A 22,554-nucleotide genomic window follows, 5' to 3' on the forward strand; every position below is an offset into this window, starting at 1 on the left:
GAGGTACGCCGTGGCTAGCCGGCATTATAGAGTGCGGCTCTTGTATTATGGCGGGATCACGCGGAGTAGTTTAACAATTGCTAGATATGGAACCTTACTGATATAAAAAACAGCAATGTAAAGCAAATTGAGACTGCTTCGTGTATTGCTAAATTTCCTATGCATCTTGCTATGCCTCTTATGTAGGTAATAAATCCGCATTTACGCAATAGAAGCGGGTGTGCTTCGTGCTATCCTATGCAGGCTCCTCAAGTCATAATATTTATTTAGATTATGTTCATTTGACAGAGATTATTCAGACGCATAATTTTAATGTCAGATTTATGAAGTAAACGCTTAATTTTCGTGTAAAATTTCCATGACACCTTATGAACTAAACGGAATATTGATCTAGGACATTTCTTTTATCAAAAATTTATCTCTCGGGCAATCGTTTTTTTGATATATTACAAAAGTACGTAATTCCGTCATTTTATCATTATCTCAAATCAAGTCGATTTTTGGTATCTTCCAATTTTTGATATCCTTTCCGTATTGGCCAATGAACGACAAGGATTAAAGTGAGTGCAACCTACACTCTGCTTCAAGCGCGCATTGGGACCGCTATGTTTCTTCAGCGCTATGTGCACGTGGTACTGGATGCCGTTTTGGGTAGCTACGTCAAAAACATTGACCCAGCAGCGTTACAAATTAGTGTGTGGAACGGCAAGATCGAGGTGGAGGCGGTAGAGTTGCAGCCCGACGCATTTCCCTTGCCCAAGCAGATGTGCCTGGTCAAGGGCACGCTGCGACAGTTGCGCATCGATTTGCCTTGGACGAATTTTGCCAATCAGCCTATACGCGTGGATATCCAAGACGTATGCCTTCTATTTAAGGTATGCGCTGATGATCGCACGGCGTCCGATGACGACGTGAAGCAGCGCCAATCGAAATTACAGCGCAAACGCGCAGCCCTCGACGCGGTGGAAAAGGCTGCTGAATTCAGCCAAAAGAATAAGACTAACAGCCAAAGCTGGACACAAAGTTTTTTGTTTAAGTTGCTGGCAAAAGTGCTTGATAATGTACAGCTTCATGTGCAGCATCTCCACTTGAGGATGGAGGACTCTGTCTCAGACGTGCACCACGCTTATGCTGTCGGAATGACCCTTGAGGCTATTATTATAAAATCTGCGGATGAAGGCTGGAATTACATCATGGCAGGCAGGGGCGAGCAAGTCCCAAATAGCATGTCTTTCATTCGAAAAAAGATGGACATTCACAAGTTTGGCATCTATTGGTCACTGCCTCTGGTTCCAATGCCAAGTGTGATGCTTAATGATATAGAGGCATTTGCCACACTTATGAGAAGTCCTTTTCTACCTTCTGAGGATGGAAGTCAAAAGAATGAGATCCCGTCACTTTTTCAACTGACTGACTATGTAATACACCCCCTCACAATGTCCATTAAATTGACGGTGAATGATGGACACGAGAAACTGCCAATTACGCATCAGGAATTGAGTTACCGCGTTGTATCGCGCCTTGGAACGCCTTGGATGGTTGAAACGATTCAAGCAATTGGCGATGACGTGTGGCGCGAGTTTCTACATGTAATGCCGCCATTAGCTGGAGAGCGCAAATATACATTGAGCTTTGTCTTTTCCGAAGCGTGGTCTGTCGCACGAGAATTGACGGACGAGGAGGATGACATTCCGTCCGTTTCACAATTTAAACAAGCCTTATCAAGCTGTATGCAGTGGTCAATCAAAGAAGTTGATCGTGTCGAGCCTTGCATTGTCAAGTATCGTGAAGCAGTAGTTCATGTCATGCAAGAAAAAAGCACGTACATCGATGCTCAGGCCAGTATTGACCAGATCAGCACGTCGCTTACTCGTCAGCAGTACTTAAGTGCGCTTTCCTATATTTCATTCATTACGGTAAAGCGAAGACAGGCTCGATACCTCGTCTTGCGTCCAAAAAAATTTCGTGTGCAAGATAATCCAAGATTATGGTGGAAATATGCAATTAATGCCGTACTGTTGGATGTTCGCGAGCGGTTGGCCCATGTGGACTGGGAAGCTCTTGACCGGAAACGGCAACGGAGAGATCGATACAAAGAATTGTACCTTGTGATAAAACATGGTGCAACATTCGCTGCTACGCTTGTTTCGCCAAATGTGCGATCACTGGCAAAAGAGATGGCTCACAGTGAATTTGACGAGCTAGAAGCTGATATGGATGTCAAGGAATTAATAAAACTCCGACAAGCTGTACGGCATGATATCATTGAAAAGGAAAATCTAGCGAGAAAGCTGCAACGTGATAAAGCAGAAAGTTCACCTTCAAAACAAAAGCCCGAGATTCCTGCTAGCTCACGTATCTGGTCATACGCCACTTGGCTTGCGGGGACCAGCGGTGCAGCACAAAGTGGTCACTACTTACCATCGCGTCAAGGAGGAGGTATTGGTGTTGAAGACGTGAAATGGAGTGACCAGGATACGAAAGATTTATACGAAGCAATCGATTACCATCCCGAAAATGACCGAAACAAGAGCCAAGTGTCTGAAAATGGTAATTTAGAAATTACTGAGCGATTGCTTTCAGAACACCAACACATCCTCTATCGGCTTCAGCTTACTCTTGCAAAAGCAAGCTTTGGGCTTAGCTTGGAAGACATTCCTGCCAATCTTGGTGGCCTCACTAGTCTTAAAGCAGCTAATGCTACCTCTGCATGTTCCTCGCACCTAATAGCATCATTAAATGACGTCGACATTCAGCTTTTAGTGCGGCCGTCGTGCGTAGAGTTGGGTCTACAACTTCAAGATGCTTTCTTTTACCAGAGCTCGCGCTCCTTATTTCAAGTAAACACACCACACCAACGACGGTCTGTCAGCTTTTCCGCAACAGATTTTTTTCTTCAGCGAATGGAGATGGATGAGGTTCTTGAGTATCATCCGGTTGGGGCACGAAATCAAATGAGTAGCGTGCAACTTCGTTATTGCGAGCAAAAGCTTCCATTGATGTATCTTAATATTGAAGCTGAGCGCCAGCATAACGTGAATGAAGAATTGGACACAAAACATAAAAACACTATAGAGGACGCTGCTGCGGCGGCTTATTCACTCCATGTATCACTTGTCACTCAGCCAATCAAGTGTAATGTCAACCTGATGCTTCTTCTCGATGTAGTGGCTGTATTCTCCCGCCCTACAAATGTTGATTTATCAGGTCTTGAGAATAGCGCGTGGAGGCGAGCGCAAACTCTCCAACACTATAGTGCTGCTCAATTGCGAGACGCGCTAGCCCGGAGAACCAAAGTAAACATCCGGTTAGACGTTATCTCGCCGCTTATAAATGTAATTCAGTCACCACCAGAAGTTACCAAAATCCCGAATGGCGACGAGGTAAGCTTGCTGATATTTCTGGGTCATTTAAAGGCGCAAACAAAGCATTTAAGTGACACGTTCGATGAAGCTGCTGCAATGGACGCTACTGCAGCGACAAAATTAGCTGCAAATCGAATAATGACTGATTCGTCTTCCGATCAAAATCTTTATGATGTCTTGGAGATCAGTATTTCGGGAATCGAAGTGCAAATTCTTGACGGGAGAAGCAGTGAAGTTGCGCGTCATGTTTTTCGAGCGCGAGCGTACTCGGGCAAAAAATCTGCACGGCATTATCTTCTCGAAAAAACGTCGTTGGCATTCAGCTTTTACATGAGCGTAACGCCCGATGATCCAAGCATTCCTTTACTCAAGCTGCATGGAGGTGTCGATAGCATAAACTTAAACTTATCAGCAACAAGTTTTCGCTCATTGGTTCAGTTGCTACTATCATTCGGTGATAACTTTTCCGCTCATGCACAACGACTTTGTCATAGAAGTAGTGTTATAGTTGCCGAGGTAGCTAGCCAGCCTTTGACACGATTCATATCCCCTACGCGACCAAGCAAGCCGAGACTCGCGCGAATGACGTCGTCGAACATTAAAGCGGGAGTTACTGCATTATCGAGTAGTGAATCATCTGGAATACATGTTGCTGCATCGGAGCATAGCCCCATCAATTTTGCACATTTATATCAACTCGATCGAAAACAATCATTTCGAGCCAAAGAGATTGATGACGAAGATTTACTCAAGTTGTGGAAACGCATCATTTGCCAGCTACAGTTTGGAGTTGGTGAAATAATCTTGACACTTCAAGTGCGGGATATGGAAAGAGATTCCGGGCAGATCGTTCGAGTGCGTGCTGTTGACATAAGCACGCATCTAAAAGTTAGGTCGTATGACAAAAGGCTGGAATTTAAGCTAGGCACTTTTTTGGTGGAAGACATTCTCCGTTCGCGGCCGTCGCTAATGTCAGACGTAATAGAAAAGAAGCGTTTTCTTGTGAAGTCTGGAAATCATGGTTCTGTAGCTTATTCAAAGAAGAGTTCGGACAAGTTTATAATTCCTTCGACCCCTTCATCATCGGAGCAATTAATAAATGTGGCAATTACGAGCATTGCCTCGGACGCAGTATTGCCAAAGGACTTAAATCAGTGGAAACACGCCCGACTCGCCCCGCTTTCGGAATCGGTCAAAGATTTTTCCGTGTGGCAGGATCCACTTCTGACTTCGCTATCTTTTGATGCGAGTTTGCGAGTGTTGACAGTTGATGTTTACCAAGATACGCTGGCAGAAGTATTTGCATTCTTTTTTAAACACAAGAATGATAGAGAAACTGAAAGTGATGTTAGAAAACAGTCAATTTCATCATCATCATTGCGAAGCACAAGCAAAGATAGTGGCGGAAGTAGAAAAAAGGCATTAGACGATACAGATGTGTTATCTGTTCAATCTTCAGTTGACACAGATGCGAATGAAAGCAGCATATCAAGAAAAGTGGGCAAGTGGGTTGCTTCTTCATTTATGGATAAAGATCCAGTCATTACTCCAGTGAAGGAAGAGATTGTTGTTAACACAGCTGATGTCAAGAATAATAATTTGGAGGAGGGGTTGCCGGCAACAATGCAGTTTCGACTTCGAATTGAAGGATTGTCTCTTTTTCTTCATCTAGATGACAAACAGAGGCCAAAAGGAATGCCATCAGCGTTTGCTACTTTGACAGCACAGCAATTCTGTTGCTGCGTGCAACAATTTCCACGTTATCTGAGTATGTTCGCTTACTTGACGTCGCTAAAAGTTTGCAATGTTACCTTAAACGACCAGCAACTAAGCGAAATCATATCGCATAAACGTAAGACCTTAGAAGTAAAAGAAGACACATTGTGGATCGATCGAGGCGGAACCCCTGTGTACGATAACGACGAAGAGGTTGGTCACGTCCCGACTTTAAGCGAAATTTTAGTTTTGCTTGATAATGTTCCAGCAGTGTTCACTTGCGCTGCACAATCCTACGGTGCAGATGCCATCCAAGAAGTGTGGCACCCAGGCTACTGTAGTCGATACTCTGTGCGTCTCAGGTCCCCGCGAATTCGATTCCTTTACAGCTTCTTTGATGATATGTTTAACTACTGGGTGAAAGGCATCTTACTCAATACTGTATTGTCGATCCTGTCTCGAGAACAAACTGAAATGCTTTGGGAAGGTGATTTTCAAATTACAGATACCCAGGGAAAACCGACACAAGAGAACGAGTTGGAAACAGATGTAGAGGACATGGCTTCTTCATCGGACGAAAATTTAGGAACGGATGTCGTGTCATTGTTTCCTCTCGTCGATATTCAATTCGAAGATACTGTAATAGAAATGCCTCCTCATCGCATGTCTTCTGAAGCACTTTTGCTACGTTTTGAAAGCTTCCGTATTTCTAACGAAGGAGTTGTCAACAGTTTCTTAGGAATGGAAAATCGAATAGTGGCTAAAGTGCTACTAAACTCATCGCTCAAACACGTGCAGCTAGGTATGAAGGCTCTTCGAATCGTTACCGTAATTCTCGTAGATCGGAATGATGTCAATAAGCGGCTTGACAGTGGAGGGTTTATCACTCAAAGTTTATTGGGGCTAACACACTACACTCTGTCAGCCGATGCTCGGAGAGATTATAATCTGAAGCTTAATCTAAGTTTCCATCCCGTGCAGCTGGTTTGTAATCAAGAGCAATATGATTTCATTCTTCGAGTGCCTATCCAAAATTTTCGTGAGCGCAGTCGATACTGTTTCTCTCAACCAGCAGAACAAGTTGCTCGACTTCTTTCTCGTCGGTTCTCTTTAGCTCGAAGTCTTGATGATGTATCCTCATCCAGTAAAACTGGAACAGGTGCTGATGAGCTTAGCAATGAAACTAGCATTTCTGAGTATCCAAACGAACGACATATTTCTCTTGAAATGAACGTTCCGGAAATGACAATGGAGTTATTGCAAATGCAACACGGCTACCATCCGTCAAATTATGGTGATCTTGATATGAATGAAAAGGGCAAGTCGAACGTAGGCTCAATTTGCATATTGACTCTCACGATGCTATCAGGGCGTGCAGATTACAACTTGACGAGTGGCAAGGTGATTGCAATTGCTGATTTAGAGGGCGTCCGTATTCGGGATTCGCGCGCCAACTCAATGATGTCAGCTTCGTATCGTGATGTTGTCGTGTTTGAGCGCTACAAGAAAGGGTTATTGAAAGCAGTACACATTCAGTTTTGGCGAGAAGTTGTTGACGTAGATGCATCAACTATTGGCCTTAACTTTGATATTACTCGTCGTCAAATTGGACGCTACGCACGTAAACCACTTTTTAGAAGCGTGTCTTCCAAAGCTAATAATCGTCTGTTTCGGTCAGAGCTTTCATTTCGGCGGGCTGATTCGGAGGTTTCCGCAAACTCACCGAAGTCAACCAATTCAAGTCAAACTGGAAAAACCATGAGACAGAGCGCGGAAAAGCCGTCCTCATCAGTAATGAAAACGGAAGGAATAGAGCTGTTGATCGATGTGGCAGGGTTTAAGGTGATTCCGTCAAACATTTACTATGATGTGATTGATTTTCTAACCTTGCCTCAAGGTTCAAGAGAAGTAGATGAAGGCTCTGTAAGTAGTCAAACTGTGGCTGAGGCAGTAAGTGGTCTTGAGACTTTAGTGACAGTGCCGCCAGTCTACCAGCGAATAAGTTTGGAGTTAAATTTAGGTTTATCGGCCTTATTGCTGGTGGAGGACCCTTTCAAGCTTAAATCTCGGGCGTTGATGTTGTCATGGGAGTCGACTGTCAGCTTTAACTACCTCCGCCGCACAAACGACGAATACTCTCACATCGAGGACAGCATTAATGAATTACCGATACATGGTCAAGATCAATTGCAGTTTTCGATTGATCTCGAAAATATCAATGCAACCTCGCGACTTTCGGAAGAAAGTGTCTGGGCAGCCGAGCAATCAACAGATGCCGCGTCCGCTGACTGCTTGAAGCCCATTGGCTTGGAGATAGTTGCTCAAATGGATCTCGTAGCCAATTTCTTGCGTTTTCAGGCTACATTTGATCGTGTCATGGAGCTTCGATTTGGATACTTAGATTTTTTAACAATGCTTGCGGCCCTTGAGCATATGCTCCGTCGACCTGCAATTTCGTTGCAACCACCTCTTTCAGGTCGACAACAGCGCTCGCTATCTGGTTCGTCATTTTCGTCCATCTCAGGAGAAATAGCCGAGAGTGAGGTATCATCTTACGCTGGCCGACGTAATACTTCGCTCTCTGAGCGAATTGCAAAAGAACCTGTGCGACAACGTACTGCTGCACTTTACGGATTGTCGCTTATATACCTAGTGTCCGCTAGTTTTCGGGGGCGTCTCGAGACACGACCGGTTGTTGGATTTTATAGCTCAACTTGGCGTAAACGATACCTTGTTTTGCCTTACACAGCACAACAGCGACAATTGGTTCAAAGTGTAGCATTCCAGATTTTGCCAGCACCCGAAAGCCGACGGCAAATTGGCGACGAAATTTATTACGGTGATCGGATCATCCTGGAGGCTGTAGTCGACAATTGCAGCAATTCAAACGAGACGTCTCCTTTTAAAGGGGTGTCGGCAGGTACCCCACCAGCAGATGTTTTAACCCAGTCGAATGTGATTCGAAAGTACGATCAGTTGGGCGCTAATGGATATCTAGGCCCAGAGGGCTTAGCGGGGGTATTTGAGACGACGATTTGGAAATATGGCAGTACAATGTTTAATTCGGACAAAAGTGTTATATACGATCGAGAACTTATAGTATTTGAAGAACTCACAATTTATCGCTCGTTTAACAAAGGAAAAAAATTCGGTGCTGCCGACACAATAAGCCAGCAAATGGACTTTAATTCTGCAAGATCGAGCCCTCAAGTTGAGGGTGCACATACTGTTGACTGGACAGGTGCACGAGGAGGTGGATACCTCATGTTCAATGGCGTTGGTGATGCACCAATTCCATTTGCCTTGTCAATCGTGTCAAGTAAAGGCAATTCTCAGTTCTTACAGCACAAGGTCAAGGACAGTGTTGGTGACACCGTTAATGGCGTCACTGAGGCTGGTGATCTGTTTGAGACACCTAGCGAGGCTGCATGCACTCGAGATGCTGTCAGAAATGACCAGAAGCTTTCAGCTAAGAAGGAATTAAAAAACCGCAAGTCACTTGCTTCGTATTCCTCATTTCTTCAACACTTGAAGATATTAGAGCTTACACTGCCGGGTGTGAATGCGACAATAGTGAATGACTTTCACAATATGCTGCTCCCACTGCTTCACTTTCGCGTGGCAACGCTACACGCAGACTTAAGAGGACGATTAGAGGACAGATTTACAGCAATAGCTAGCCTGCGGTTTGGAATTCAAGCTTACAACTCGCAGCTCGCTGTTTGGGAACCTGTTCTTGAAGACTTTGAGGTGAACATGGCATATCATGTGAGAGGTGGTGTGCTGTGTGACTATTGCATGTCTGAAAGGCAGTCCATCTCCCCAACAGGGGCTGCATTACGGTGCGACGGGATGCCTCTGTGTCTTTTCCGCACCACTCGAACTGAAATATTTACTAATGCGGCTTCCAATTCCTGGGAATCCAAGAATTTTATTTATCGCGAGCTACTTGAGCAACCTGATGTCCAAGATGGAGCTAAAGTGGCAAACACCTTCATGCTTGTGGTTAAAGACGACTTAAATCTTAATGTCTCGCGCAATATGATAAATGTACTGGTGCACTTTATTGCTTTGGTCACAAATGCAACCGCGGCTAATGAGGCTTTATCATCGCGCCTTGGTCCGTTCATTTATGTGGACAACCAGTCGGGTATTCCATTTCTCGTGGCAACACATCCGTCATCTTCGAATGATGAGATCCAAACAAAAGCAGATTCGTTATCTTTTCGACGACCTACAAATTTGATTGATATGCCTTTGGAGGGTCCGAGCGGTGATACCAATGAAAAAATTTTGAAGGCCGGGGAGACGGTCTTCAACAACAACGCCTGGAGCCGCCGTCGACTGTCAACGATGCTAAATGACATTTCATCGTCGGATACCGCGTGGATTCGAGTCGATAGTGGAGAGCGCATTGCGACTGATATTGTTGCGCACGAAGCTCCTGCAGGTTGCGTGACTTCACCATTGCGACGGTTGTTGTGGCTAAAGCCCCTGTCTAAATCGCATGTTGCAACATCGTCAAAAGCCATTCCGGTGCCAATTGGATACTCCAATCGAAGTTATCTTCATTTAGAAAGTAGTGGCAAGCAACGCGATTCGTGGCATGGAGAAAGTATTATATGCGAAACCGTTGCGGAGCAAGGGACACTAGTCTTGCGACTTCGAGGCAAAATACAGCTTTCAAATTTCTTCAGTATTCCCATTCAAGTAATTTACAACGACCAACGAAAAGAGACGATTGAGCCTGGTGGCATCACAGCGCACTACATTCCCATTCAGTATCTCGAAACAGGAACCATTGCGTTTTGTCCGCTGCTGTCAAATGGCCGAGTGCAACCATCCGAGCCGCTGTCAATAGCATCGTTATTGCGATCCAACGATGCTAAATTTCGTATTCGGTCCAAAAACCGACAAAATGTCGGCTCGCTTGAATTGCGCAAAGCTTTGACGTTTTACTGGGATATCCATCCGAGCGCAGAGGACGACGATGGCGCATTTGGTATGTCACTTCCGCCCTTTCAAGTAATATTGACGGCGTTGCGGAAGTCGGAGCGGCATGAGACGACGATAACTTTGTGGCCGCCAATAATTCTTGAGAACCTTATTCCTTATGAACTATTGTACCGCACTGCTTGCATGAAATCCGAAGAGGAAGTAGTTTGGGTCACAAAGAATGCAGCCTCATTCTCAGGTGCTTGCGGAAAGGTATCGTCTGGCAGCTCGGCTTGTATACCTGAGTTGGAAATTTTGGAGCGCGACACCGATAACGGCGAAATTGTGCAGACCCCGACAGTGGTGGGATTAAGTCTTGCACTCCCTCAAATTCAGCTCGGGCGGTTTTCGCATTGGTCGCAAGACTCGTTCATTTATGGCTGCCAATCATTTTGTGAGCGAATTGAGCTTAATATGCGCGGTGAAAGCGACCTTGACGATCTCACTCTCACGAATAAGCTTACTATCTGCGTTGAAATTACTCAGCTAGAAAAGCTGCGCTCTCGGGCACTGAATAAGCTATGTCCCGTCGTTTGCCGAGTGTTTACAGAGTACTGGCTGATTGACCGAACATCCCTGTCGCTCGCGTTTTATACTGCCGACAATTTCCTTATTCCATCAAATCATCCAAGCCGCCTCTACGACAAAGATAATGACAAGGCAGAATCATCGTCTGTTTCGCTTTCAGTCTTTTCTTGCGAGAGTAAACAAATTGTATCAAAGATGAAAATTGGTATACAAGGAGGGATTGGAAAACGAGAAGTGCAATCCGAGCCGTTTGATATCAGTGCCGTTGGAGTGCGTGGACAGATCTTTGTGCCTACAACCCGATCTCGCGATGCACGATCCCTGCTGTCCACTATTGCGGAATTTGGTGCGCCATCAGATGGGCTTGAGGCTACGTTTAAACAGTATGAATTTGGCGTGATGATCGAGCAAGGACCCGAAAAATTTTCACGGTCGCGGGTAGTCACATTAGTCCCGCGCTATTATTTCGTAAACAGTTCCAATAATTATGAAATTCGAATTCGACAAGAATGCTCAACTGATTTAAATGCTGAGATCCGACTTTGTCCACAAGAGACGAAATTTTTCCATTGGACCGATTCTCGCTTGCCGTTGCGCGTTCAAATTCGCTTTGTACTTGCGGAGAAAGGGCATAATAAGCGTGACATTGCATCTTGCGCAATTTCTTCCCAGTGGAGTGCACCGTTTGAACTGTCGTCTGTAGGTAATTTTGTGCTGCGGGTCAAGGCGAAGGTTCGACCAGCGCCACCGTGTCTTCCCGATTGTTTTGAAGGATGTGAGGCGAAGTGTGAGCAATTTGAAGAGGACGTAAGAGAAATTCATAATTCGGATGAAGACGACGAATACGCCGAGGCAGAGCATATGCTGAGGAGAGGACTCCAACTAAATGTTGCAGTCGAGCTTCATGACCCATCGTTTCTAGTTTATTTGGAAGAAGGCAACCAAAAGACTAACTTGTCGCTATCTTCTTCGTTTGAGTACAAGCACCACGATCGGGAGCGAACGTTGACGGTCAAGCATAAAGAAAATGAGGGATTTGTGCCATTCAAAATCAAAAACGAATGCAGCAATTTGGCGCTGATGGTGTGGCAGAAAACGTTTGTAAAAGACGAAAAGGGAAATACAATGATTGGCTTTGTTGGCGGAGACCTTGTGCTTCCATTCCATACGATCGACTATGTGCCTTTTCGCTTCTCTGCCTTTCCATCTGTATTTGTACAAGTTCAAAAGTCCACAGGACTGGCCTTTGGGACATTGCGGAAAGGACATCCACTGCATGGCCATCACTCGCAAGCGTTCGAGTCAAAATTCCTTGCTGATGACCGACGAGATTGCAGTAAACTGAGGATCGCTCTAACACGTGCAGCAACTAAGATTCAAACTCACGTTGTCGCGAGCTTTGAAGTTCAGCTTAAGAAGCTTCAGCGTTTGCCAACAATTGACGTGTCAGAAGGCGTGGTTAAGAAACGAATATGGTCTGAAGTATTGCTAGATGAAGCTACAAAAACGTTACTGGTCACTGATATGCTCCCTGGATACTCTGGAGAGCACAAACGACGGCGACGGGCTACTTTACTTCGCAGTTGGAAGCGCTTCAACACGTCAATTGTATTTATATCCCATGTTCTTGCAGCGCATCGAGCCCAGCTGATGGAAGGAACCGATGCCAGCAGCTTTAACGATGCAGCTCAATCGAAGAAGTGTGTGCGTTTTTCAGTGAACATAAATGATATGGAAAGTAAGGATTGTTCAGACGAAACTGAGGAAACGAAATTAGATCAACAGGCTGAAGTAGCTGCTAGCATTCCATTGTTGGTTGAAGATGTCAAGAAGTCGGTAGCGCTAATTCTTTGTGTTCGACTTGTGGATGTAACTTACCTAGAAGATGTATTCCTTCAAGCTGGACGGAACGACTTAGCGTCGTGTCAGCCATTTCTTACATTCTCCCTAAAGACTAATGGGGAAGAAGCTAAGGTGAAGCTAGCTCCTCAGTCTACGACAATATTTCCGCGGTGGCTTCCTGCATGTAATTCTCGGACAATGCTTAGTGCATGTTTATTGGCTGACAGGAGTAAGGGAATGGAAGAGAGCACGAGCCACGAGGTTGGAGCTGGAGCAGAAATCGTTGTGGAGATTCGAGAAGCAGATAAAATTCTCTTTGGCTCTTCGGTCATTGCTACCGCCCAGATTTCGTTGCAAAATTACTGTGCTGCGGCCTTGATCGCTGCAGAAAATGAATTAAATGGCAGTCAAGAAGTGATTGAGTTTCTTGCTCCAATTCGGGTGGCTCGGAAAAGTACAGACTGGTCTCGTGCCATACCGAATGCAAGTCGTATTCGTTTTGTAATGTGCTGTCGCCGGACGCTCACGACCCCATTTGCGGCTGTAGAGTCTGGTGAAGAAGGTAAATGCAGGCTTGACGTTATAAACGAGCTAAAGGATATACTTTCGGCATACCAATTAAAGAAAGAGTTAGACTTGCTAGTGAGATCCAAATCACAACTCAAGCTCTTGCTGGAGCGCGAATTGGTGGATACTTCAACTAGTGGTACAAACATTCCAGCAGCATTACGATCAATACCGGGAGACACTTTAGAGGAAGAAAAGAAGGAATCGAGTCTGTCGCAGTATATTGCTGGTGTAAACGAAGACAGTCTCGAAGCTCGTGGTCGCGGCATAAATTCTGTTCGAGGCTCAGCTGTATCAGCGACAACTGAGGAATCTATTACCGATGAAACGTACGAAAATATGGGGGACGAGAAGCGGCTGACGGCTGTGTTGATCGGCGTGTCGAATATCCAGATTCCCATCGATATTATACATCGCAATTTTAAACACGCACATGTAACAACTGACCATATTGAGCCGAAAGTATACTGCACAATCACATACCAAGAATCAACACGCTCGGCTCTTTCGGTGGTTGCCAAGGCTTCAGTCGGTTCTGTTGAAACAAATGACCAGGACCATTGTGGTGAAGACGGATCCGTAACTTCTTTGCGTGGAGCTGCAGCGATCAGATCATCAAGTAGTCATTCTCATTTGCAAAAGATACGCACGTATCAATTTCCAAGGGGCCAAACCTTAGGTCTCGATCTCATTTATCGAAACGGTCGTGTAATTGTTCAAGGTGTCGTGTGCGATGGCCCATGCGGAACTCTGGTCTACGAAGGCAAGATTCGCATTGGCGACTCGGTCGTCGCAGCCAACGGCAAGTCTATCGTGAACCTCCATCGCGATGCGTCCTTTGCTGTGATCGAAAAGGCAATGCGCTGGGATGAAGACGCTGGAGCGCCGATACTAGAGCAAGCACCTCTAGCCAAATTCACGCTGTCTTTTTTGTATCAGTCCACGACACCAGAGCGTATGACACACATTGATACATCTAGACCCCCTTGTGCTCAAGCGACTGGCCAAGACGCTGGTATCCTAAAGTTTGACGCTGAGTGGAATCGCCGCGTGGAATTTGCTGAAACAATAAGCACGAACACGTCGGATGAGGAGTATGTGCTGGTGCGTGTATATTTACGAAATGAGACGTCAGACCACGGCTTATCAGCGTCACAAGAGTCAAGCATTGTGCCTTTTCTTTACTTCTTTGGTGAGGATGCTATGATGGATCATCTGGATCACAGCCGGCAGGACTCACGCTTTGACATACTACTAGCAGAGTGCTGGGTACCGTTACCACCATCTTCGCTGTCAAATACCGCCAATCCCATGTTGATAGACGGAAACCCTATGGCGGAGCCATCAGCGCTTACTTTTAACGAGCGAATATGTGCTTTGTATTCGCCAAAGCAACGTGCACAGCAACACTCGGCGCTCGAAATAATTGGACAGCTACGATTAGCGCTTAAGTGGGATTATATCAATCCACTTAAAGCGGCTAACCAACATGGCGATTTAAGTCTTCATTTCCAGCTTGAAGTGGCACGAATATGCGTATCAATTGTCGACGATGGCGCGTGGAGCTCCGTGGCATCCGTTGCGGGACCTCAGCAATCAAAAGAGGTCTTGTGCATTTCTTTGTCAGATCAAGATGCTTCTGCAGGTGTCCAATTAAGCTTCGACCAGATATCGGATGGGAAACAAGTCGTCAATGCAAGAATCGGACACTTTCAAATTGATAGCCAGCTTCTAGACACTAACTATCCAGTGTTGCTGCGTCCTATGCGTCTTGTTGATACGCAAATGCAAGAGGAAGCGTACACGATGGCGCGCGATCGAGGAGGGAACGATAATAATGGAAAATTGAATAGCTTGATGCTTCTACCAACGGTGCAGCTGATGGCAGTATTTAGACGCCATTCGAATGTGGTCGAATTTGATTACATATTTGGTCAACTGCAAGAGCTGGAAATCAAGCTTGAAGACGCGACGCTTGTGGCATTGGCCCATGTATTTTCAGGGGTAAACTGGTCTCACACAGCATCTAAATCTCGTGTGAACAAGGAACAGATGAAAAGTGAGGATGAATTTGGATCAAATTTAGCACTTAAGCTATTGGAAATTGAATGGTCTACTCCCACGTTGCTGTCGACGGCTGCAGGTGGGCGCTTAGCGAGCTCACGAAATGGAGGTGGATCAAACACAAAAGTACTTCTTCATTGGCTCCTTCTTTGTCCTGTGAAGGTAAACGTTACATTTACAAGTACTACTGACCGATCGTTACTTCTATCATTGGTACGCATTTTGCATCTTTATTTTCTGGGCATTTGTATAGCCTCTTAATATATGTGACTGTGACCAGTTATCGCCCGATATGTCACCATTGCTCAGTACTCTCATAAGTGCAGCAGCGGCTCTAGTGTCTAACTTAGATCAAGCTCCAATCCGAGTACCAGAATTTTACGTAGAAAATTTACTGGAAACAACACACACTTTGGCCTTCTATGCCATGCAGCACTATCTCCACCACGGGTTGCGTAGTTGGTACAGTATCATGGGCTCTGTTGATTTCTTGGGAAACCCAATTGGACTGGTGAGTACACTTGGAACAGGGGTCAAGGATTTCTTTTATACACCAGCTCAAATGTTGCTGGAAGACGAAAACGGTTTGCGAATTGACAATTTGCGAACTGGCATGACAAAAGGCTCAAAAAGTTTGTTGCGTAATACTGCGGTTGGAATCTTTCACACAACGGGAAAAATTACTGAAACTCTTGGAAAGGGTATCGCGTTGTTGGCAATGGATGAACAGTATAACGTCCAGCGACAGCGAGCATCTACCCGACAAATTAAAAAGATTAATGATTTGGGAGATGCCATTGCAGAGGGTAGTAAGGGGCTTGTTGGAGGCGTCTGGGATGGTATTAAGGGTGTCGTGGCTGCACCAGTTCGTGGTGCCGAACAAAATGGCGCGAGTGGATTCGTCGTTGGTATTGGTAAAGGCGTAGCAGGATTAATCGTCAAGCCCACTGCAGGTTTCTTAGACTTGCTTACGAGTCTTTCGCGAGGGGCAAAAACAAGTGCCGAATCACTGGATGGCACAGATCGCAACGCATTTGACACAGTCACACGCTTCAGGCTACCGCGACGTTTCTGGTACGTAAAGATGCGAAATTTTGAGTCACAAAAAGTTGAATATCACTTTTTCTTTAATGCTTGTGATCGCAGTCCGGATGGTGTTTTAGTTTCGTACTCGGATCGAGAAGCTCGAGGCTATGCGGTGTTGCTGCTCACGTCCCTTGACGCCACTGACGAGTATAAATGATGATGTATTTATTTTAACATGCTTACTAACACTCATGTCGCTATAGCTACGTGTATCATTTAGACTACGGTATGGAGCCTCATCGCGGCCTCTTATTGCTCACAGATAAGCGTCTCATATGTTTAAGTGGCAAAAACGGGCAAAAACTTTGGGAGGTTGCTCTGGACTCAACGCTTGAGATCGTGGTCGACGGCGCGACGCTTAAAGTTGGTCAGACTACATCACCTTCGAGGTCATACGAAATCGAGTGCGATAATGGCGTTGCGGCGACGAACCTTCGAGTCGCTGTCGAGTCAGCTCGTGTTGACGTTTCAGCTACAAGGTATTTGCTTTTAAACTTGGAAAAGAGTCAAGAAGAAGTTCGTATCACACGAAATGGACGATGTGGAAGTGGAGCTGGAGACATCACGATGAACGGAGAAGATCGCACAGACCTATACGTACTGATGGAGAGTGTTCACGACAGGACAGTCTGTGGTCTGTCAAACGAGGACTTACAGTCGCAGCCGCTTCGCTCCGTTCGAGTCGAAGTATGTCATTTGCAAAATAAAGATGCTCACGCGAATGTTCCAGGGCGAGCAATCGATAAGGTGCTGTCGTTCAGTGTATTTCAAATTCAAGTGTATGGAGGACCATACCAGTGGACAGTCTTCCGCCGGTTTAGCGAATTCCGTGCGTTGTGCTCGCAGCTAGAAGTCGCAGGATATATGCTGGATGGACTTCCACCACTTCCAGCCCGGACTTTTCTCTTGAGTACACGAGAACCCGTGGCAAAGTATCGACAAGAAGCTCTAAACATATTTTTACAAGAGGCCATAATGCATTCCAGTATCAGTCGTAGTGCCCCAATGCTCAATTTTCTTACCCGAGAAGCACGCGAGGTGCGGGTGAGTTTGCCGCCTCTTTCGCCTACTGGTGAAAGATCGTCCCAACGCGCTGGAGACTCACCATAAAGACGATAATGTATGGCACTCCGACACATTTGCATGCTTGTATTGGCAATCGGGTTTCACTAATGCGTACTATTTTTTTTATTCAAGCACTTGGCTGCACGAGCAAGTAGTGCATTACATGCTTTATCATTAAATGAAGCCACCGTAAAATGGCAATTTGCTTACGGCATTCGCAATAAATCTAGCGCTTGAAAAATGCAAACGCTACCGATGACATTAAAATGTCTACTGTTTCGAATCTTGCTGCTTTGCTTGTAATTGTAGTACTTGCTCGTAGTCTGTACACAGGTGATCAAGCAACATGCGGTTTGCTAACACGACTTGACCAAATTCATCAGTGGTAGCTTCTTTAAACTCCACAAATTCAAAAGTTTCATGGAATTCGTCCAAGCTGTGAATGTTGACGCTGTCGTCACATTTTGGTGGTGACTTCGGAGCGATGAAACGATTTAAATACATAATACGACCAGGGGGAAACAGTGGATCGTGACGTAGCACATCATCATCATCACAAAGCTTTTTTAACTTCTTCTTTGCCTCACTCGAAGTTTCGTCTCGTTGGTCCGGGAAATACGTGTCGCTATGACTGTTCGTTTTATCCAATTCATTTCCCGGCAAAGATTTTGTTTCGTTACCACTATCCCTCTGGATAAACGGCACCTTGCGCGACATCGATTCCACAACAACGTCGAATTCTTTGTGTACAGCACTATTCAATGCTGCCGTCTCTTCCTTGATCGATTGTACATAGTTTTGCACATTTGACGTGACAGCACTGGATACTATCGACCTGTGGCAATCAGCGAGGTGTTATATAAGCCTTTTCACAATGATACCAAGTCGTAATGCTCCGTACACTTGCTCACTTATCCTTGATGGAAATGACGTGCGCAGTTTGTCAATAGCGGCGTCAATTTGAGAGTACAGAAGCTGCAGCTGCGACGATTCTGGCATGGCAGACTTCAATTATCGAAACACTAAACCAAACAAGCTTGCTTTAAACATACCCGATCCATCGCCACGCTTCAGCAGTGTTTTCGTTCCTTCAACTGTATTGTACAATACTTTCTTCACCTCGGCCAGCACATTATCAAGCTCCTCGGGTTTGTTCACAACAGGCACTAGCCGTTCAAGAGCAATAAAACTATCACTTATGCGCTGCTGCCATAATGAATCGCCTACTTAATCACAATCGAGTAAATAAAACAACAATCTTTCTTAAGTGACTACTATCATCTCGTTACCTTCTTTTAATTTTAAAAGCTTCTTAAGGTACGAATCGTGCTTTAATAAGCTTCTATCCATCGTAATTATCGAATAAGCGGCGTCCAATTTGTCACTTAAAAGAGCGTCAACTTCGCTTGCGATATTGTTCAAAGCTAGCTGCGAGCAAACGCAATACAATTAGTGTCAAAATTTGTTTTCCATCGTCACAGACGCCAAAACAAGAACGTATCGCACCGTTTTCACCTCATTAAGCTTGGCCATTGCATTGTTTGTACGTTGCTTAAGCTTCAAAGGGCCCTTCACGTTCCAAAGCGCTGATTGGAGCTCATTCAGCTTCGCACGCTGATGTTTCTCAACAGCTAGCTTTTGTTTCCGATATACCTCCACAACCATGTCTCGTAACGCCGACCGCCAATTAAATTGTCGTATCTCCTCTTGCAACTGCATCAGCGAATGCTGATGCAGTCGTGGGACACAATCGTAGCCATTTACAACTGACGTCACAACGTCGTAGCTACTCGCCGCCAATTCTCGTGTCACACATGCTGGTGTTCCAAAAGCAAAGCAGTGAATTTTTGGAAAACTATCCTTGAGCTGCATGGTACTTAGAGCAGCAACAGCAGCTCCTAAACTGTGGCCCGTCGCTACAACTTTGTAGTCGATATATCTTTCCGAAAACTTCACGAGGTCGTCGCGCAAGTGACGCACAAGCCACGTGGCCGCATGCACCATACCGCGATGACCTTGTCCATTCAGAAAAGGCTCATTTTGCAAGCATAAATCCGTGCAAAAGTCCAACAGGGACGCTGTGCCACGTACCACAAGCACGAGTTCGCGGTGCTCATGGTCCGCCACGATAACGCATCTCGGAGACACAACACCGCCTGAATGCGATCGTAAGACTTGACTTTGTAGGATATTAGCCTCTTCACAGAATGCAGCGTCCGAGGGCGCATACACGGCGTCGCACATGCGCACATAGCGCAAAAGCTTGGTAAGCAATTCCTAGAAAAGTAGCACTTTTTCTATCATCCAAGTGAAAATCATATGATTATCTTAACTCAATACCTTTTCCATCACGGCCGGCATTTTTGTATATTCATTACGAGCTTCATTGGCCCGCAATTGCGTTTTGTACTGAGCTAAGACCGAGAGACCAACTAGCCAATCCGAGGCGTTCCAATTCTTTAACACGATGCTGTGTCGTAGCAGCCCCAAACTCTCGGATAAAACCTTGAGCGCCGGCACCATCTCGTCCGATAGCTCCTTCGCCGTGGCACGTAATTTCTTGCTAAGAATGCCATCTAAATTAAGCCCTTTCGAAACGCTAAACGCCGCCCAATGGCTTCGTTGCAACCTAGTCTGCAGATGTCGTCGCATTCTTCAATTAAAGATGGCTTCCTTCAAGTCGTTTTCAATTTCCACCAATCAAATACATCAACACTTTTGATTTGATGAAAATAAGTATTAAAGAAAGAAAAGAAGAAGCAAAAACGCACGACTTCTCTGCTCGACTGCTTGCGCCTCCGCATTCGTGTCAAGGCCAGGAGCCACTTCCCTCGTTGCGATGAGCGAGCGCTCCACTAGGAAGTTCAAAGTCGTTTTATTAGGCGAAGGTACACCATTTTCTAGTCTCTTTACACGCGTTCCCCCTTGTTTACATCCGCTTTCTGCAGGCCGCGTTGGCAAGACGTCGATTCTATTGCGTTACATTAAGGGTGAATACAACGACCAGCAAGTATCGACACTACAAGCCTCGTATCTAGATAAAAGGTTGCTTGTCGACAATCGACGTATAGCGCTCTCGCTCTGGGATACCGCGGGTCAGGAGCGATTTCATGCGTTGGGTCCCATATATTACCGAGACGCCGATGGCGCGCTGCTAGTGTACGACATTACTGATGCCGAGTCCTTTCGCAAAGTTCGCACGTGGGTGCGTGAACTCCGGCGCATTGTGGGGGATGATATCTCGATCTGTATTGCTGGAAACAAGAGCGATTTGCACCGTAATCGCAAGGTGCCTGAGGACGAAGCCAAGCGCTATGCGGATTCAGTCGGCGCAGCGCACTTTGACACGTCTGCGAAACTTAATCGAGGACTCGAAGACGTGTTTGTAGAACTCACACGCCGTATGTTGAGCCGCACGGGTGGAAAAAAGAAAAAGGGGAGTGCATTGATTGCCGACGACGAGGACGACGAGCCCTCAACGAGATCATCGATCAGCAGAGCTAGGCCTCAGCCATCCAGTCAGCCACAGTCACAAAGACAGCAGATCCCGACTCAGCAGGTGCCTGAAGTCAGCAGGACCGAGGAGGTTCCGAGAAGTCGCCCTGGAGGACGAGGTCAACCTTTTCAAATTGCGGAGGATAATGACGTTCAATATAATATTGGGGCTCCAAAAAGTGCGGGACTGCGAGTGAGGGGAGCGACGCATGTGGACACTGGCAAGGCCAAGAGCGGCTGTTGCTAAGAAAAATTGAGGATTTTATACGACGATGAAAAGGATAAAAAAATAATTCAAATACATTTATGAAGTGATTCTAAGTACTAACGAGTTGAAGAGCAAGTCGATAGGAGGAGCACAATTTCAAAGAAAAGAAATATTTTAATATTTGATTCTGGCATTGTGACTAAATGTGACTAACATAAGGTCAGCACATACATATATATTTGTAACGGGGTGTCCGGTTACATAAATATAATTTTCTTTAAGAGAAAAATATATTTGAAGAGCCAAATATTATCCACTATAGTTAGATCTATAAAGTCCCGATATTTCAAAATTTGGTAATATTGAGGTAACAAGACAATAGTTTTGTTCATTGGTTGATTAAAGTTTAATCAACCCCGCCAAGCGTTACAAGACACGATTGGGCACCCATAAATTAAATAGGATTTTAATCTTCTTACCTTTTTAAATAGAAAAAGAGTATTGTATGATTTATCTACCGAAGTTACCTATTACAATAGGATTTAGGACAATCAAATTTGTGCTGGGACATTTTTCCACACCACGAATTTCCTTCGTTCTGTTTACCATTCAAAAGCCGTTTTTCGACTTAAGCTGCTACACAGAATGCATATAGCAGTGCTCCCTGCCAGGATCGAGCTAGTGACCTTTAGTTTATGAGACTGACAAATACCATTATTACCGAAGATGCAGTACATTTCTAACAGGACAGTGTCATGCAGTCTTTCATAAGATTGTCTAAAACAAAGTAAGCTAAGCAAAAAAGGTTTATAAGATAATTTTCCGTTTCAATAAAATGCTTACGAAATGAAATTTTTGGTCTTTCAAAACAGGCTGGAGAATTTGGGGACGTGAATGTCCCGGCCTCTAAGAGGCGAATTGTCTCTACTCCGAGGCAGGGGAGACGCGATGCGTCTAAACCCTCGCAAAGCGATACGAGCGAGCAATTGCATACGCTTGTAAATGGTGTAATCGGTAACATCGAGTCAGAAGTTAGCCTTGCGGCAATCCCTTCGTTACATGCTCTTTTAAAGCTGAACGAAATGTCTATTGATGAGAGCGGTCGAGCCTTAAAAGCTGGTGAATGGTGGTCATTTCGACCAACGATTGAGTTAATCTCATCGTCACTTCCGGACGAAGCTGTCATGGATGACACAAAAGCTGCACTTAATGTGTGGAGTGGGTCATCGATCCGTAAAGATCATAAAGATCCATTTTACTCCTTGATTAAGGAATTCCAAGATGGGTATGTACCAATCCACAATCTGTTTTACCCCCGGATAGAGGTATCCGTCATGAAATTGACTTCGTTCCTGGAACCAAATACTGTAGCACACGAGAGTGGCCTTTACCAAAGGAACAGTGTAAAGTCATTGACGAATTCTTCCGTGCTAAGCAGAGGCTGGAATGGTACGAGAGAGCAAATCCCTCCATTCGACACCGACATTTTGTGTCAAAAAGCCGAACGGTAAATGGCGCGTTGTACAAGCTTACAATCAGTTTAATGCTGCCACCATACCAGCACAAATCCCCATACCTCGAAAGGATGTTCTCCAGAACAGTATGGTGGGATATGTACGATGT

General features: G+C 45.2%; 3 protein-coding genes across 3 annotated transcripts; 2 read left to right on the forward strand and 1 right to left on the reverse strand.

The window, feature by feature from the left end:
• Window positions 1-605: 605 nt before the first annotated feature.
• On the forward strand, window positions 606-17,273 carry CCR75_005282 (uncharacterized protein; the record flags this gene model as incomplete). The annotated part of the gene is made up of 4 exons (XM_067963364.1): window positions 606-15,290; window positions 15,358-16,151; window positions 16,224-16,310; window positions 16,367-17,273. The coding sequence occupies 4 exons, from the start codon at window positions 606-608 to the stop codon at window positions 17,271-17,273; spliced, it is 16,473 nt and encodes a 5,490-aa protein (XP_067820446.1).
• CCR75_005283 (uncharacterized protein) lies at window positions 16,296-19,971 on the reverse strand. The gene is given in 6 exon segments (XM_067963365.1): window positions 16,296-18,063; window positions 18,130-18,233; window positions 18,252-18,451; window positions 18,518-18,656; window positions 18,735-19,505; window positions 19,569-19,971. The coding sequence occupies 6 exon segments, from the start codon at window positions 19,878-19,880 to the stop codon at window positions 17,499-17,501; spliced, it is 2,091 nt and encodes a 696-aa protein (XP_067820447.1). The 5' UTR covers window positions 19,881-19,971; the 3' UTR covers window positions 16,296-17,498.
• A 31-nt stretch (window positions 19,972-20,002) lies between these two features.
• CCR75_005284 (uncharacterized protein) lies at window positions 20,003-21,044 on the forward strand. Its single transcript, XM_067963366.1, has 2 exons — window positions 20,003-20,116; window positions 20,177-21,044. Exons 1-2 carry the CDS (start codon window positions 20,068-20,070, stop codon window positions 20,968-20,970), a joined length of 843 nt encoding a protein of 280 aa, XP_067820450.1. The 5' UTR covers window positions 20,003-20,067; the 3' UTR covers window positions 20,971-21,044.
• The last annotated feature ends 1,510 nt before the right edge of the window (window positions 21,045-22,554 follow it).

Source organism: Bremia lactucae, linkage group LG1 (genome assembly GCF_004359215.1).
Source record: "Bremia lactucae strain SF5 linkage group LG1, whole genome shotgun sequence".
Taxonomy (NCBI): Eukaryota; Oomycota; class Peronosporomycetes; order Peronosporales; family Peronosporaceae; genus Bremia; species Bremia lactucae.